The sequence below is a fragment of the Manis javanica genome, chromosome 3, assembly GCF_040802235.1.
Source record: "Manis javanica isolate MJ-LG chromosome 3, MJ_LKY, whole genome shotgun sequence".
Classification (NCBI taxonomy): Eukaryota; Metazoa; Chordata; class Mammalia; order Pholidota; family Manidae; genus Manis; species Manis javanica.
Window position 1 is genome coordinate 2,382,508 of NC_133158.1, and position 16,855 is coordinate 2,399,362.

The 16,855-nt window shown below is 41.3% G+C and overlaps 1 protein-coding gene across 10 annotated transcripts in view; it reads left to right on the forward strand.

Annotated features, from left to right (window-relative positions):
- The window catches only part of DOCK3 (dedicator of cytokinesis 3), a 323,372-nt gene that overhangs the window by 171,852 nt on the left and 134,665 nt on the right, over positions 1 to 16,855 (forward strand). For all 10 annotated transcript variants that reach the window (XR_012128871.1, XM_073230632.1, XM_073230639.1 and 7 more), the window contains exons 8-9: positions 7,327 to 7,368; positions 7,993 to 8,147. Coding sequence is in view for 9 of the 10 variants with exons in the window: in XM_073230632.1 (XP_073086733.1) it covers positions 7,327 to 7,368; positions 7,993 to 8,147 (197 nt within the window). In the remaining variant the exon portion in view is untranslated. The remainder of the gene's footprint in view (positions 1 to 7,326; positions 7,369 to 7,992; positions 8,148 to 16,855) is intronic.

Consider the following 16,855-nt stretch of genomic DNA (forward strand, 5'->3'; position numbering starts at 1 on the left):
AATGACATAGAAAATAGAAAAACAATAGAAAAAATAAAAAACACTAAGACTTTTTTTCAAAATGATAAAATTGACAAATTTTTAGGTAGACTTACCAATAAAAAAAGAAGACTTAAGTAAATAAAATTATAATGGAGGATACATTACAACTGATAAAACAGAAATACAAATAATCATGAATAACTGTAAACAATTATGTTCCTACAAATTGGACAACCTAGATAGAAACATACAACCTGCTAAGACTAAATCATGAAGAAATAGAGAAACTGAATAACATCACTAATCAAAAACTTCCCAACATTGTAAAACCAGATGGCTTCATATGTGAATTCTCTCAAAAGTTTAAGAATAATGAATGCCAATCCTTCTCAAACTTTCAAAAAGATTGAAGACCTGGGAACACTCCCAAACTTTTCTTTTTCACAAGGCCAACATTATCCTGATACCAAAGCTAGATAAGAATGCTACAAGGAAAGAAAACTACAGGCCAGTATTCCTGATGAATATAGATGTAAGAATTCTCAACAAAATACTAGCAGACAGAATTCAGCAGCACATTAGAAGGATTATACACCATGATCAAATGGAATTTTTTCCTGGGATGCAAGGGTGGTTCATCATATGCAAATCAGTAAATGTGATATGCCATATTAATGGAATGAGAGAGAGAAATGATCATCTCAATAGATGCAGAAAATGCACTTGACAGATTTCAACATCCATTCATAAAAACTCACAACAAAATAGACATAGAAAGAACACAATGCAACATAATAAAGGCCATACATGACAAGCCAATGGCTAAATATCATACTTAACAGTTAAAGGTTGAAAGCTGTTCCTCAAAGAAGAACAAGACAAGAGTGCATTTCATCTTTTCTATTCAATACTGTACTAGAAGTCCTAGTCAGAGCAGTTAGGCAAGAAAAAGAAAAAAAGGCATCCAGATTGGAAAGGGAGAAGTTAAATTGTTTCTCTTTGCAGTTGACATGATCTTACATATAGAAAATCCAGAAGATTCCACCAAAAAACTTTTAAAATTAATAAATTCAATAAAGTTTCAGGATAAAAATAAACAAAAAATAATCACAAAAATAAGAATATACTAACGGTTAACTATTTGAAAAAGAAAACAATCCCATTACTATAAGATATTGGTGAAAGAAATTAAGGAAGACACAAATAAATGGGAAGATATCCCATGTTCATGAATTGAAAGAGTTAGTATTGTTAAAATGTCCATACTATCCAAAACCATCTGTAGTTTCAAGGCAATTTGTATAAATTTCAATGACATTTTCCATAGGAAAAAATAAAATTCTAGAATTCATCTGGAACCACAGCAGATCCTGAATAGCCAAAGCAATCTTGAGAAATAACAAAGCTGGAGGCATCACACTTCCTGATTTCAGTCTATAAAAATCCATAGAGAAATGGAAAATAATTGAGGGGCCAGGAATAAACCCATATATATATATATGATCAGCTAATATTTGACAAGAAAGCCAGTATTAGTCAATGCAGAAAGGATAATTTCTTCAATAAATGTTGGGAAAACTGGATATTCACATGTAGAAGAATGAAATTATACCTGTCTTACACCACTCACAAACATTAACTCCAAATGGATTAAGGACTTAAATGTTAGGCCTTAAATTGTAAATTTCCTGGAAGAAAATATGGGGGGAAAGCCTCTTGACATTGGAATTGGCAATGATTTTGTGGATACGACACCAAAAGCATGAGTAACAAAAGCAAAAATCAACAAGTGGGATTATATCAAATGAACAGCTCCTCAGCAGAAGAACAAGCTACAAAATAAGAAGTCAACCTATGGAATAGGATAAAATATTGTAAACCTTATATCTGATCAACAGTTAATATCCAGAATATGTAAGGAACTCCTAAAACTCAATAACAAAAAAAACCCAAATAATCTGATTTTTTAAAGTGGGTAAAGGATCTGACTTTTTTCCAAAGAAGACACTTAAGTACATGAACAGGTATTTAGTATTACTATAATCATTGGGTAAATGCATATCAGAACCAGGATGAGATATTACCTCACACCTGGTAGAATGCCCAGCATCAAAAAGACAAAAGATAAATGCCAACAAGGATGTGGACCATGCACTGTTGATGGATCTGTAAACTGGTGCAGTTGCTGTGGAAAACAGTATAGAGGCTCCTTAAAAAATAAAAAAATAGAACTACCATATGATCTAGCACTTCTATTTCTGGTATTTTATTTATCCAAAGGAATTGAAATCAGGATCTCAGAGGGACATCTGCACCCCTATGTTCATTGTACATTATTCACAATATCCAAGATATAGAAATAACCTAAGTTCCCATCAGCAGATGAATGGCTAAAAAGTGGTGTATATATATATATACAATGACATACTAATATTGTTCAGCCATAATAAAGAAGGAAATCTGGTCATTGGTGTCAACATGGAGGCACCATGAACCTTGAGAGCATTATGCTAAGTGAAACAAGTCAGATAGGGAATAATAAATATTTTATGACCTCACTTACATATGGAGTCTAAGGCTGAACTCAAAAACAGAGAAAGATTGGTGTCTACCAGGCCTGGAGGGGGGGAAATGAGGAGATGTTAGTCAAAGGGTCCTAACTTCCAGTTGTAAGAGGATCAAGTTCTGGGGTCTAGTGTGGTGTATAGCATGGTGACTATACTTAACAGCAGTGCCTTGTATATGTGAAAGTTGCTAAAATTAGAGTATATCCTAAATGTTCTCACCATGACAACAACAAAAAAGGTAATTATGTTAGATGAAAAATGTATTAACTTTATTTATTGTGGTGCTCATTTCATAACATATACATGTATCAAATCGTTGTAAACCTAAAACTTATACATTGTTGTATGTCAATTATATCTCAATAAAGTTGGGGAAGAAAATCTTCCCAGAACACAGGTATGAATCTCCAGATGGAAAGGCCCAACAAAATAATTAGCACTTAACTGTGAAATTTCAGTTCACTGAAGCTAAAAGCTTCCAAAAAGAAAAATGGGTTACCTTCTAAGGATTTGTTGTAAGCATTTGTCTTCTTAATAGCAACATTGAAAAACAGAAAATAATTAAGCATTGCCTTTAAAATGCTGAAGGAAAAGTAATTTCAACTTAGAATTCTGTGTTTACTCAGCCACTTTATCATTCAAATGGGAAAGTAGCCTAAAGAAAATTTTGGTCACTCATGGTCTCAAAAAAAAAAAAAGGGGCTCTTAAACCCTTTTTTAGGAAACTACTGAAGAATAAATTATTTCTCTAGAATGAGGGAATAAATCAAAAGACGCTATTATGTGCCATCCAGGAAAGGGAGTCTGACCCAAATGAGAGGTGCAGAGGGCTCAGGTCAACACCGAAGTCCCAGGACGGCAGTGGCGCAGTTGGCCTAGGGAGTAACTGCAGATGGCAGCAGCAGGCAGCCAGGGGGGCTGTTTCCAGTGCTCAGCGACTTCACCTCATCTCTGCTGGGTTTTACCTTCTGGAGAATGCTACCGAAAGGTATCTTACAGAGTTGGTAGAGGTTATAGGGAAGAACCCCAGAATTTAAATAAAACCGAGTATCTGTAGTACAAAAGCAGAAAGTGGAAACTGAAGTGCATGCACTGCCTGGCTCAGTGGTGAGCAATACTTAAACACTACAATAGTGTAAGCAAGCTTTAACCAAAATTGTGAGATTATGAGGAGGATGGATGAAAGGACATGGATGTAAACAAAGGCGAAAATCCTCAGCTGACATGATAAAAAGCCAATAGATAAGTCTAAAATTGGATAAAGAGAGAGCAGTATAAATACGACATTTAGAAATAGTTGATAAGTTCTAGGAAGAAACACAGTAGAGTTGAAAGTGCTTATCTCTAGGGAACAGGACGGTGAACAGAAGACTGATAATTTTATTGCAAGCCTTTTAGGGCTATTTAACTTTTAAAACTGCTTATATTACTTTTAATAAATTTAAATGTTGACTAAAATGTTTCAAGTCCCTTTTTATTTATTTCATCTTATGCTGAACTTTGTTTTTTTATACCATGTATTTGCTTTTAGATAGAAAGAATTAGATGTAATGAAGAGTAACTGATTTTGAGAGTCCATAAGTTCATTGAAAACCACTTTTTTATGTTAAATTGCATACAGTAAATGCAGAGTAAATGTTTTGGTTATATCTTAAATTTATTAACAAGGTTCAAAGGAGTCATTTTTTAGAACTTTTCTGTATTAACATTTAAATCTATGACTGGAGATTACAGAGACTCAATACAAAACTCTCTCATTATAATAATGTCCCTTGCTACGCATTTCACAAGTAAACCTTCATAAAGAGGATCATGCCTTCAGTTCGCATTGCAGCCTGTATAGAAGTGTTGCATGGCAAGGAATGACAGGAATTTTAGATACACAGATGGCTTTTCTGTTACATACGACAGGAACCAAAGGAAGCTCTTAAGGCTCCTCAGTTCTTGTCTGCACAGTAACAAGTCTACACCCACTTCCAACAATAGACAACTGCTGCTGTCCAAGCTAGGAAGCATTGCAAAGGGCAATACCAAGTATGTGTGTTACCCTCGGTCAGCCATGCCTCTGTGGGAAGTGCGGACCCTTGAAGATCACGTATTAGGAGAGCTCCTAAACTGTGGAAAGATCTAACAGAGTATTCACATTACAGCCTGCCCCGTTGTCACCCTTCGCACCAGCATGGGCTGGGAACTCTTAGGCTATTACCTTCTGGAGCTAGTTAATTTTTTTAGTAGATCAGTGTTGATGTTTCCATTTTTTGGATTTAAATCAGTCGTTATTTGCTAATGATCAAGCATCTTTTCATTGGTTATCCTGACTAGGTTATGTCTTAAATTTCCTTGTAAGACCCACAATACCTAACACAATTACCTCCCCAACATACATAGCTAACAGTTGATTGTCATTCTGTTGAATAGATTGTCTAAAGTTGCATAGTTTTTTTCCCCCATGTACTGGAGATGTCAAAGGGCTGAGAACAACTTCTCTATGGGAGAAAATCTGACAGAGGCAATAATGTAATCCATGCATTTCTTTCCTTTCTTTTTTTTCCCCCATAAATGAGAAAGGAAAATTTATTCCAGACACAAAGGACATTAAAGCAATTTTAAGAGAATGTTTTGTTCGATTATCTAGTAATAAATGAGAAAACTTGGATAAAATAAAGTTTTCCTAGTTACCAGTATTAACAAAAGTGTAGGTTAAAAGAAAAAGTATTAGTATTTGGCCAGATAGATAGTTACACAGAGAGAGACATGCCAGCCAAATCACGCCCATACCCACACACACACGTCTTTAAATATTTTATATTGTTAATTAGAAAAATATTATTGGGAAAATTAACAGCAAACAATTCTTTAAGGTTTATGAAAAATAACCAGATGATTAGGTAATCACATTTTTAGCTTTAAAATAAGGTTATATGCTGTATTTTTTAACCAAAATGATTAATATTACACCCCAAGAGCAATGCCAATGTACACTGCTAGGCACTTAGGATACCAAGATGATTAGGACTCCTGGGAAGGCAGAGCCTGGAGTTGGGCAGGACACATGGAAGCAGGACACGTCATCGCAGGTGGTGAGGGCCTGCTGAAGGCCGCCGACAGCAGGGCGCTCATAGCACCGTGAATGGCGCTGCAGACCGCCAGCCCCAGGGCCTTTCTGTGGCCGCCCATGTGGTTTCTGGCTAGGCTGGAAAAGTTCTCCCCAGATTGGATGCTTCTGAAGTCTGGGATGACATTGTCAGAAGAGATGTTTGACACTGAAATCAGCAGTAAACTCCCGCATATTGTTACAATCGAACATTTGTTATGATTGGTAATCATTTAAGAGTTAGTCAGTCAGTCTGCTTGAGAAGAACGACAGTGAAGCTCCTGACTGTCAAATAAGGCAAAGGAAAGTATCAGGCCAGCGACCCGCCCAGGGGGCCCTGGGTCAGGGAACCACTGGAAGCTTGAGTTTTTGAAAGCCCGATTTTTTAAAAGCTGTTTTGTAGCCTATTTATATATGAAGTTTTGCTTTGTATGTATACTTTCTATGTAATGATTTTCCTAGCTAATAAAGGCCTGTTTTTTATTACATTTAATATGTCCCAGGGAACATACAGTCCTATGAATGAACTAATAGTCAATAATACATAGCTAACATAGCTAATAAAGCACAGGAATACTTAATAATTAGCAAATGTAGCTAATGAGATGCATTTAAGTTATTATTTAGTTGTACTTCCATTTTATTTAGAATTAAATGTGTGTATTTAGAAAACAAACAAAACGATTCTACCCAGCCACCGTTCCTCTTGTCCGCAGTGATGTGGGACAGTTCAGGAAGTGAGTGCTTCCACACCTCCGGGCCCCCAGGGGGCGGCACAGAGACTTGCATTGCTGCGTTAGCCGCAGCCAGAGCCCGAATGGTTGTGCACCTACCATTATTTCTGCCCAGGGTTTACTTATGAACGTGCCTGGCTTTTCTGTGGTAACTAATTATAGTGAAGAATACCAATAATCGGAATAGAAGAATGCTAATAATAGATAACACTGATCAGTCACAGTATGAAGTACTATGTGAGTTAATCCGCACAAAATCCTGTGAGGTTGAGTGCAGCACAAAAGGTTATCCTGACTTCACAGCCGAGGAGACACAAGTGTGAATCAAGATTTAAAACCAGACGTCCTGAAGTCTGGCCTTAGGTCCCCAGCTACTGTGTCATGCTGCTCCACATCATGTAATCTGAGCTTCCCAAAAACCCCATGAGGAAAACAATACAAGCTTGTACCTCAGTTTTGTAGTGGAGGAGAACATCTCTTGGAGGGAGTAAGCAGGTTGAAGTCTCACAACCCATTTGTGTGTAGCTGGGCCTGGAACTACATCTTTCAAAACAGCCAGCAGCAAAGAGCAGCACGGGGAGATCTTTGGGAGGGAACCCCTTTGCTTAGAGGCTGCACCTCCTGCAGCGGGGAGCTGCGTCACGCAGCTCAGGACGGTACAGTGCCAAAGCAGACACCCGGCAGCAGGCGCCCAGCTGTGACTTGGCTAGCTCTCTGAACTGGGGAGGTGGGTTTGCCACCTGCTTGCTGTGTGATCTTCAGTAGATCATTCCTTACACCAAGTCTTAGCTGCTTCCATCAAATACAAACGGCATTTGTGTAACGTTATCAGAATTAAAGGAGGTCACACATATAAAAAACATAGCCGAGTGCCTAGCATATAGAAGATACTTAATTGAAGTTAGTTTCCTTCCTAGTTGAGTGAATTTTTCGTTCTTTATTTCCGCAGCATTTATCTAGCCGGCAGAGTGTACAGCAAAGCACATCCCAGGTAAGCAGCTCACAGGCCCCTCAGTCTTTTCCCTCAGCTGTCCTCTAAGAGACCATACACCGGGTGCCCCAGGAGAGGACAGGCACCACCAGCTTCTCCCGTGTGGCCCTTTCTGCCGTGGGGCCTGGCCTCCAGGCAGGTTGGGCCCATCTCCGCCCCTCTCTGCAAGCCTACATGGGCACCATGGAAACAAATGAGGCTGAGAGGCTCAAATGAATCAATCTGGGAGAAAATAGAAATGCTGTTTAGAGTGGTAACCACTACGGTCTAACGGTATAAATCAAGTGCGCCAGGGTCATCACGGCATCTCCAAGAACTGCCTCTGAAAATGGCTCCCTGGAGAACTAGGTGGTGGTGACCCGGTGGGGATTTTGAGTTTACTCATAGGTTGAATTACTGCCCCCGAATCCCCTTCATTGTTTGCTTCTCCCAGCTGCATATTTGCCCACCGCAAACCAAGCGTGCTGACACAGCTCCCTTACTAGCAGGGAAAACACCTCCAGTCTCTCTGAATGATGCCCTTCAGCAGAATAAGGACGGCTCACCACTTAGCGTTCATGCTGTTTCTGGTCGGTGTGGTGAATACCCAGGATGGAAATCACTGTGCTTTGCCTTCCGCACTAGGTAGACACGATGCGCCCACGTCACGGGGAAAGCTGTCGGATGCCAGTGCCACATCACTTCTTCCTCAGCCTGAAGAGCTTCACCTACAATACCATTGGGGAAGATACTGATGTCTTCTTTTCCTTATATGATATGAGAGAAGGCAAGCAGATCAGGTAAAGGTTTCTAGATGTTGTGATGAGGTTCGGGTCGGTGCAGGATGGTATGGCCTGGCCACCGGCATCTCTGGCCCCCAGGGAAGAGAGCTGCACAGAGGAGGCAAACGAGATAAAGTGACATCCTCTTAGTGGGTATCTGTGCCTCCCACCCCAGTGTTCCTTGACGTCACCTGTGGCCTCTTGGGTATCCTGAGCCTACTTGCACGTGGGAGTTCTGATCCCGGTCTTGGCTCTCAGCATGGGTGGGGAGGGGAGGTGGATGGGTGCATCTGCTCTGCGTCAGAGAGAACGCACAGGAGGCCAAACAAAGCAAATTCAGCGGAGAGGCCCAGCCCCAGAGTGCAGGAGGCCCTGGGCTCTGCCCCCCTGCAGTGGGAGAGAGGGTCCAGGGGAAGAGCGGCTAACGACGCTCAGTGCCCTTGCAGCCCTGTGAGGGGCTCAATGTCTTCTGGGCAGAAGGGGAGGCTGGCCTGACCCCATGGTCCCTCTTCAGCCAGGGTGGAAGGAGAGGCTGCCGAGAGGGGCAGGCGGGCAGCACATCGTGTCTCGGCAGAGAAGCGAGGCTTCGCCCCAAGCACCTGCATCAGTGCTCCCCTCTGGAGGGCGGGAGGCTCGGGGGGCCCGCTAGGCTCCCCTCTGGAGGCCACTGGGGCTCCCGTGGGTGAGGTGGCCTTCACGGCCAACTCAGAATTTTAAGGACTCTGAGCATTTCTCTGTGATTGTCTTCTGGGTGGGGCACAGAGAAAATAAATCTGGAGGTACTTTTGTATAAAAATATATTATTTGGGGTCTTCATGTATTAAGAGTGCTTTATGGGTTTTTTGCCTTGTATTTTTTACTTAAATTCGAAAACAACTGTTGTACATTTCCAATTGCCTGTTAGATGTGGGAGAATCAAAAATTAAAGTGATAGATAATAGATTAGAAAAGAAAAGCATTAATTTCCATGCTCCACAGCACCTCTGATCTTGACCCTCCCCCCCAAATTAAAGCATTCTGTTTCACCTTGGCATAGAACTAAAATGATACTCTTGCTGGGGAGGGCGTGGGGGCTTTCCTCATCACCAGTGGCTCCCAGTATGTGCTCCCGGGAAAGTCGTGTAGCGAAGGCCATGTGGAGCGGGCAGCTCCAGCGCCACACATGGGTGGGGTGGCGGGCCATGCTCTATGGCCTAGACTCTGGCCCCTCTTGTTTTTCTACTATATCAGAGCTTTGTCAGCTTCATTATTTATTTTTGTGTGTAGAAAAGTCCTTCCTTGAAGCTCAGTTTTATGAGAAAATTTAGTATATGAAACCTAAAACCCCTCCACCATTGAAGGGAAGGGGAATGATGGGAATCTCACAGCCCCAGCCCCACCCCATACCTGTGGCACCGCTGGGAGTCCACGCAGTGCAGGTGAAAACCAGGGCACGCCTCTCTGTCATCACTGAGTGCCCAGGGTGGGGCTGTCTGTCTGTGACTGCAGCCCCTCACCCAGGGCCTGCTTTAATGGGCTTACTGCCCAGGCAAGACCCACGCCACAGTCCCCCGGGGTGCCCTGTGGCTCTGGGTTGTATCCGAGCAGGCGTATCAGTGAGCAAGGTGCTTCATCTTTAGACGTACTGTTTGTAATTAGCCTCAAGAAATAATCAAGCATTTTAAAAGAAGAAATGTAAGAAAACCTGTTTTTGGTAGAATTTCTGGAAATGTTTAAGATCATTTAAAAATCTGTGTCAGAGAACTGTTACCACCTTCCCATTCACATAATACAACTATAGGGTCCTTAGTTGAAAATATCACGTACTCTCTTTAGTTTTACAAGTGAACCAATGGGCAGCATTTTAGATCCAAGTTTAATCAATAAATATTCTTTCTTCTTTCCATTAGGATTGTGTGGTTGTATAAGCCTTGAAAAAGTTTAGGTCATTCAGCTGGTAATACCAGATAATCATGCTTTCATTATGATTAGGTATTAAGTTGGTTATACATCATTTTCAAAGCAGTTGTCAGAAGTCAGAAGTCATTGAAGGTCGGAGAGATGTTACAGGAGGTGTGCAGAGCATTGATAGAGAGCAGTTGGTTGAATTGTTTCTTCTCCTCAAGGGACCCTCGAGTGACTATCTTTCCAGTCAAATATTGCTGGTCTAGTCTGCAGTCGAATGGTGCTGTTCTGAGCTCAGGATTGCCAGACCGTCGCAGCTCGCTGCCAGAAACACGTGTGCACAGGGGAGCAGGCTGAAGAAGCCACCTGTTCCTCCACTGTAGGTCTCATTGCTGATTCTGCTGCGAACCTAGAGGGGCTGATGCGAGTGACACATCACAGACCCTCCTTCTGCACCCTGAGACCCACGGCCTGCAGAGGATTGGGTGGTCCTCAGGAGGGAGAGCAGCACCTGGCAGGGCCTTGGTAGTTTCATCATTCTAAACAGAATCATAACTATTTAGTCCTGGAACCTTAATCTCAAATTAAGACCTCTCCCCTGATCTTCAGGTCCTCATTGCCTTTTCCTCCCAGACGTCTGCCCTTAGTCAGCCCCCATGCGTTTCTGCCTCAGCATGTCTCAGCTGATTCATTTTCTGTCCTCACATGTGCACTTGGCCCTGCACCCAGGAAGTCCATGGAGGGGATTATCATGTGCGCAGAGATCCATGTCAGAATCTTGGGAGTCGGCTTAGGCTCTGCCCGCCCTGCTCTCCCCCAGCAGTCAATCACTGCGTCCTGTCAACTTCTGTCTCCTAAGTATCAGTCAGCTCACTGCCCCGCTCCTCTCTGCTGTCACCCCAGATCCTTCACATTTCTCCCAGAGACCCCCTGCTCTACTGTCTTCCTACCCTACGGTATTTCCACACCAGCACTGTTCATGTCTTTTGAACATGCAGACCGTTCCTGTGAGCTCCCGCCTAACCAGAAGCTCTCGTCACTTGGCGTGGCAAAGAGGCCTGCGTGATACAGTTCTGCCCGTTTCCCTAGCCTTATTTCACATATCCTCTTACGCCGGATGACTTACCTGGCTTGCTCTAAACGTGCCTTGTTCTTTCATACCTCCCCACCTTTGTTGGCATGGTAACCTCCTTTCTGTTCTTTAAAACTCAGTTTTATGAAACTTTCCTCAGTGTTCATGGGTGGCCTCAGACCCTGGTATTTCATTGTGCCCACGATCGCACCCTGTACCTAACCCTGTCCCATTACTAGAGATTATACTGTAATTGTCCACATGCATGTAGATTTCCCCACTGGAAGGGGGGCTTCCTTGTGTGTCTTTTGTAGTATTTTACCCCCAGTGCTCAATGCAGGACTTTGGATATTGGACTATTAAATAGATACTTATTGAGTGAATGAATGAAAGTGCATCTATCATATAAGTACCAATAATCACCTGTGAATTGAGAAATTTTCATTTAACTGAACAGTTAAGTAAGCATTATCTGAGAGCTTCCTGTTTGTGGCCCCCGCGATGACTGCTAGGGATTTAGAAGTTAGAAAGAAATGTCCCTGCCCCTGAGGAGGTCTGAGCAGGACTTTACAGGATTCCTAAAGGATGTGAAACATGTTTTCCCCGTTTTAAGTACCAAACAAGCTGAGTGGAAAAGTAAAATGAGGAGATGTCTTACTGACACGTGGCAGGACTTGAAACACAGCAAGGAGTCATGGAAAAAGAAACAAGATACAACCTGTTAAGACAGACACTTTAAGAGTTTTCCTAAGCTGAAAAAAAAAGAAGTTCTGTTTGTTTTATGTTTTTTCTAATAAATTCTATTTCAGACTTTGCTTTATATTTAAGGTTAAATTGTATAGCTTGGGAAATAAAAGCCAGCTTTGCAGTGTTACTGGGATATACTGAAATGCACAGTACACTGGGAGAGATGGCTTTTCCTGTCACAGTGAGCTGCAACTATCGTCACCAGGGTTTTGGATTCAATATTCAAAGAACTAATTTTTAAAAAAGGAAAAGAAGTCAGGGAGAGAGGGCCATTGAAAGACTGAGAAACCAGAAAGACCTCTTGGAGAAAACGAAAGTAGCTGAATTAAAGAGTGGCCAGGATCCAGACAAGGTATTAATTCACTTATTCAACCAGTATTTATTAAGCGTCCACCAGGGACTGGGATAGAGGCTGTGGTCACTGAGGTGAGCAAGAGATTCCTGCTTGTCTTCCTTGAACTTAGGATCTGATAGACCAGTAAACAGATGATCACAGAAATAAGCATGTAGCTTGAAAGTTGTGATGACTGTTATAAAAGCAGATGGTGCATATGGAAGTGAGGAGAAGCTCTTTGGCGTCCGAGGAGCCTTAGAGCAGAGAGGCGGGTAGTGTGCCTGGCAGGTCGCTGTGCTGGGAGGAGCTCGGTCCCTTCAGAGCCCCAAGACGTAATCAGGGTGCTGTAGTGTGGCGAGTGAGAAAAGGAAAGGATATCCCCCAGGTGATCGAAGAGAAGATCGTGCAGGGCCTTACAGCCCTGCTTGTAAGAATTTGGGGTTTTATTGTAAATTCAAGAAGAGAAGATACTCAAGCATAGAAAGTAGCAAAGACAAAAACATGAGTCAGAAAGAGTAAAGAAAGGCATTAATGTATGTTTGCAGGGAATTAGAAAAGGTCATTGGAGCTAAGAAAATGTTTGTGTTGGCAGGAAACTCCAGGTCTTGAATCTGCTAGTGATTTTTTTTTTAGATTCAAGCTTTTTTTTTAAATTAATTTTTTTAATTGAAGTATAGTTGATATACAATATTACATGGGTTTCTAGTATACAGCATAGTGATTTGACAGTTATGTACATTATTAAATGCTCACCCCACTAGTGCAGTTACTGCCAACATAGGAAGATACTATAGAGCCATTGACTGTATTCCCTATGCTGCACTTTCATCCCTGCAACTAATTTGTAGTATTATTGAGATTTTTGTGCCTCTTTATCCCCTTCACCAGCCCAACCCCTCCCGCATGTAACCTCCAGTCACTCCTCAGTGTTTATGAGTCTACTGCTTTTTCTTTTGTTTTGTTTTTAGATTCCACAGATAGGTGAAATCCATGGCATTTGTCTTTCTCCACCAGGCTTAGCATAATACCCTCTAGGTCCATCCGTGTTGTCACAAATGGCAGGATTTCTTCCTTTTTATGCCCGAATAATATTCCACTGTGTATATGTACCACATCTTCTTTATCCATTCATCTGTTGAAGGACATTTTGGTTGCTTCCATATTTTGGCTATTGTAAATAATGCAGCAATAAACATAGGGGTGCATATATTTTTTCAAATCATAGAGATTTTGTTTTCTTCTGGTAAATTCCTATTAGTAGAATTAGTGGGTCATAATATGGTATTTCCATCTTAATTTTTTGAGAAATCTCCATACTGCTTTCCACAGTGGTTGCACCAATTTACATTCCCACCAACAATGTAGGAGGGATCCCTTTTCTCCATATCCTTGCCAATGCTTGTCGTTTATTGTCTTTTGGATGGTGGCCATCCTGACTGATGTGAGGTGGCATCTCGCTGTGGCTCTGCTTTGCGTCTCCCTGAGGATTGGCGATCTGGAGCGCCCTTTCACGTGCATGTTGGCCATCTGTAAGTCGTCTTTGGAAAAATACCTATTCAGGTCCTCTGCCCATTTTCTAATTTCTGTGTTATTTATTTATTTATTTATTTATTGGTGTTGAGTCATCTGAGTTCTTTATACATTTCGGATGTAACCCTTGTCAAATAAACCATTTATAAACCTGTTTCTTATCCATCTTTGCTCACAGCCCCTTGAACAAAGAAAGACCCCAGTATATGCCCAATCAGAAAAACAGTGCTAGAGATAAGATTAAGTAGGTCTAGGTAACCCTGAAAACCTGGTATACTAATTTAGACTTGTTTCATTATATAACCCGTATGAATCCTTGAGCAAGGGACTGACATGTTGAAGGTGGTGATTTGACAGTGGCAATATATAAGTTAAACTGGAAAATAGAGGAGATGAACTAGAAGCTGTTGCAGACATGAAGTGATAAGGCCCCAGGATAAAGGGGCAGTCAGATTAGCAAAGAACAGGCATCTTGCCCTGTAAAATCTGTTCCCAGCCTTGTGAAGAATGGGCATCTTGCCCTATAGGATCCAGTCCAGCCCCATCACCTCTGTGACCTCATTTCCTATCATTCCCCCCTTGGTCTGCTTTACAGTAGCCTCCTTGTTATTAAAGGAAAACAGCATGTTTCTACTTCAGGGCCTTTCTTTGCACCTGCTGTTCCTAGATATCCTCATCGGATTTGCATCCTCACTTTCTTGAGGCTTTTACTCAGTATCAGTCTTTCAGGCTTTTCCTGGCCACCCTGTCGGGAATGGAAACCACTGTTACCACCGTTTCCCACGTACGCGTGCATATTCGCAGGGTCCTCTCCTTGTTTATATCTTCCCATGGCATTTAATACCATGTAGCACACTTATTGCTGGTGTCCTACCGCTGGACTGTAAGCACCATGACAATAGAGTTGTGTTTTTTTTATTGGATTCACCAGCAAATCCTATCAACTTAGGAGAGTATTGGCATATGGTAGGTATTCAACGATTATTTGTTGAATAGATAAGTAGTCTACTAAATGTGGTGACAAACTTAGTTGTTCCTCTTACCTTTCTCTCTCTTTCTACAACATGTGACTTGATGGTTCTTTCCTTGGTGACAGGAGAGTGGTGCTGTGATCATTGAAGCCGGTCGAGTGAAGGCAATGAAGAGTTCGGTTCTGGCTGTGTTGATTTGAAGTAATAATTAAACCCACAGGCTGTGTGTTGGGGTGTCTGGGATGCAGGTGACACGTCACAGATGAGAATGAGAATTTTCATGGGGGTAGTTGCTGTGTGCAGAAACAAAGCTGTTTGAAAAAGAGTGAGGGAGAAGAGCAAAGGGCAAAACACAGGGAATATTCTAGTTATAATGAAGACATGTTATGTGCCTGACATGCGTGGTGCGCTGTCAGGGAGTTTAAGAAAGAGTTCACTTAAGGTTGGGGAAGAGGTGCCCCTAAAGGGGAAGAAACAGTTGAATGAGCTAGAGGCATCATACATCTTGATTTCAAAATATTACAAAGCTATGATCATCAAAACAGCATAGCAATGGTATAAAACCAGACATAATGACAATAAAAAACCAAAATAGCCCAAAAAGAAACCCACATATATAGCCAACTGATCTTTGGCAAAGGGCACCAAGAATATACACAATGGGGAAAGATTGTCTTCAATAAAAGGTGTTGGGAAAACACTTGCAAAAGAATGAAATTTTACCCATATACACACAAAGATCAACTCAAAATGGATCAAAGACTTAATGTAAGACCTGAAACCATGTGACCCCTGGAAGAAAACAGGGAAACAGTTTCCCCATTGGCCTTGGCAGTTCTTTTTTGAATGTGACACCAAAAGCACAGACAATAAAAACAAAAAGTAGACAGATGGGCTCACCTCTAACCAAAAAATTTCATCCTGCATAGCAAAAGAAACAGTCAACAAAATAAAAAAGCTGAATGGGAAATTGCCAACCATGTGTCTTGATAAAAGGTTAGTATCTGAAATACGTAAGGAACTCCTACAACTCAACAACAACAAAATATCTGATTAAAACAACAAATAATCCAATTAAAAAATGGGCAAAAGAACTGAATAGCCATACACATAGCCAGCAGGCATATGAAAGGTACCCAACATCACTTATCAACAGGGAAACGCAAATCAAAGCCACAATGAGATACCACTTCACACCAAAAAACAAAAGATAACAAGTATTGGGGAAGGTGTGGAGGAAAGGGAGTCTTTGTACACTGTTGGTGTTGTGAACTGGTGCAGCCACTGTGGAAAACTGTGTGAAGGTTCTTCAAAAAATAGAAAATAGAACTACTCTGTGATCCAGCAGTCCCACTCTGGGTATATAGCCATGGGAATCAAAGTAAGGATCTCAGAGAGATCTGTCCTCCCATGTTCACTGCAGCATTATTCACAATCACCAAGACACAGAATGTCCATCAGTGGATAAATGGGTAAAGAAAATTGTGGTATATGCACACAGCAGAATATTGTTCAGCCTTAAAAACAAAGACATCCTGACATTTGTGACAACATGGACAAACTTGGAGAAGTTTAGGTTCTTTCCTTTGTGCAAAAAGCCAGACAGAAGGACAAATGCTACATGATGCCACTTATATGAGGAGCAAACTCAGAGGAGTGGATAGTCAGAACTTTGCGGGAGAGGAAAATGGAAAGTTATTAAAGGGCACAAAGGTTCAGTTACACAAGATTATTGGTCCTAGACATCTACTGTATGTACAGCACAGTGCCTACAGCTAAGCATGTATTGTGTACTTAGATGTGCTACGAGGATAGGTCTGATGTTAAGTGTTCTTATCTCACACTATAAATAAATAATAATAAATAATAATAAATAGGACAAGAGGAAAAGTGTGGAGGTGATGGCTGTGTTTATGGCATTGCTTGTGGTAATGGTTTCATGAGTGTGTACTTACCTCCAAACTCATGTAGTTACATACATTAAATATACACAGATTTCTATATGTCAATCACAGCTCATAAAGTGGTTTAAAAAAAAGCAATGTGGGGAGATGTGAATTTTCTTAGCAGGTGTTACATCTAGTAACAATGCAAGATGAACTAACATGTATGTGTGTTTCCTGTATCATCACATAACCAGTATGACAAACATTACACAGATTTGCCTCATTTATGCTTTGAAACACAA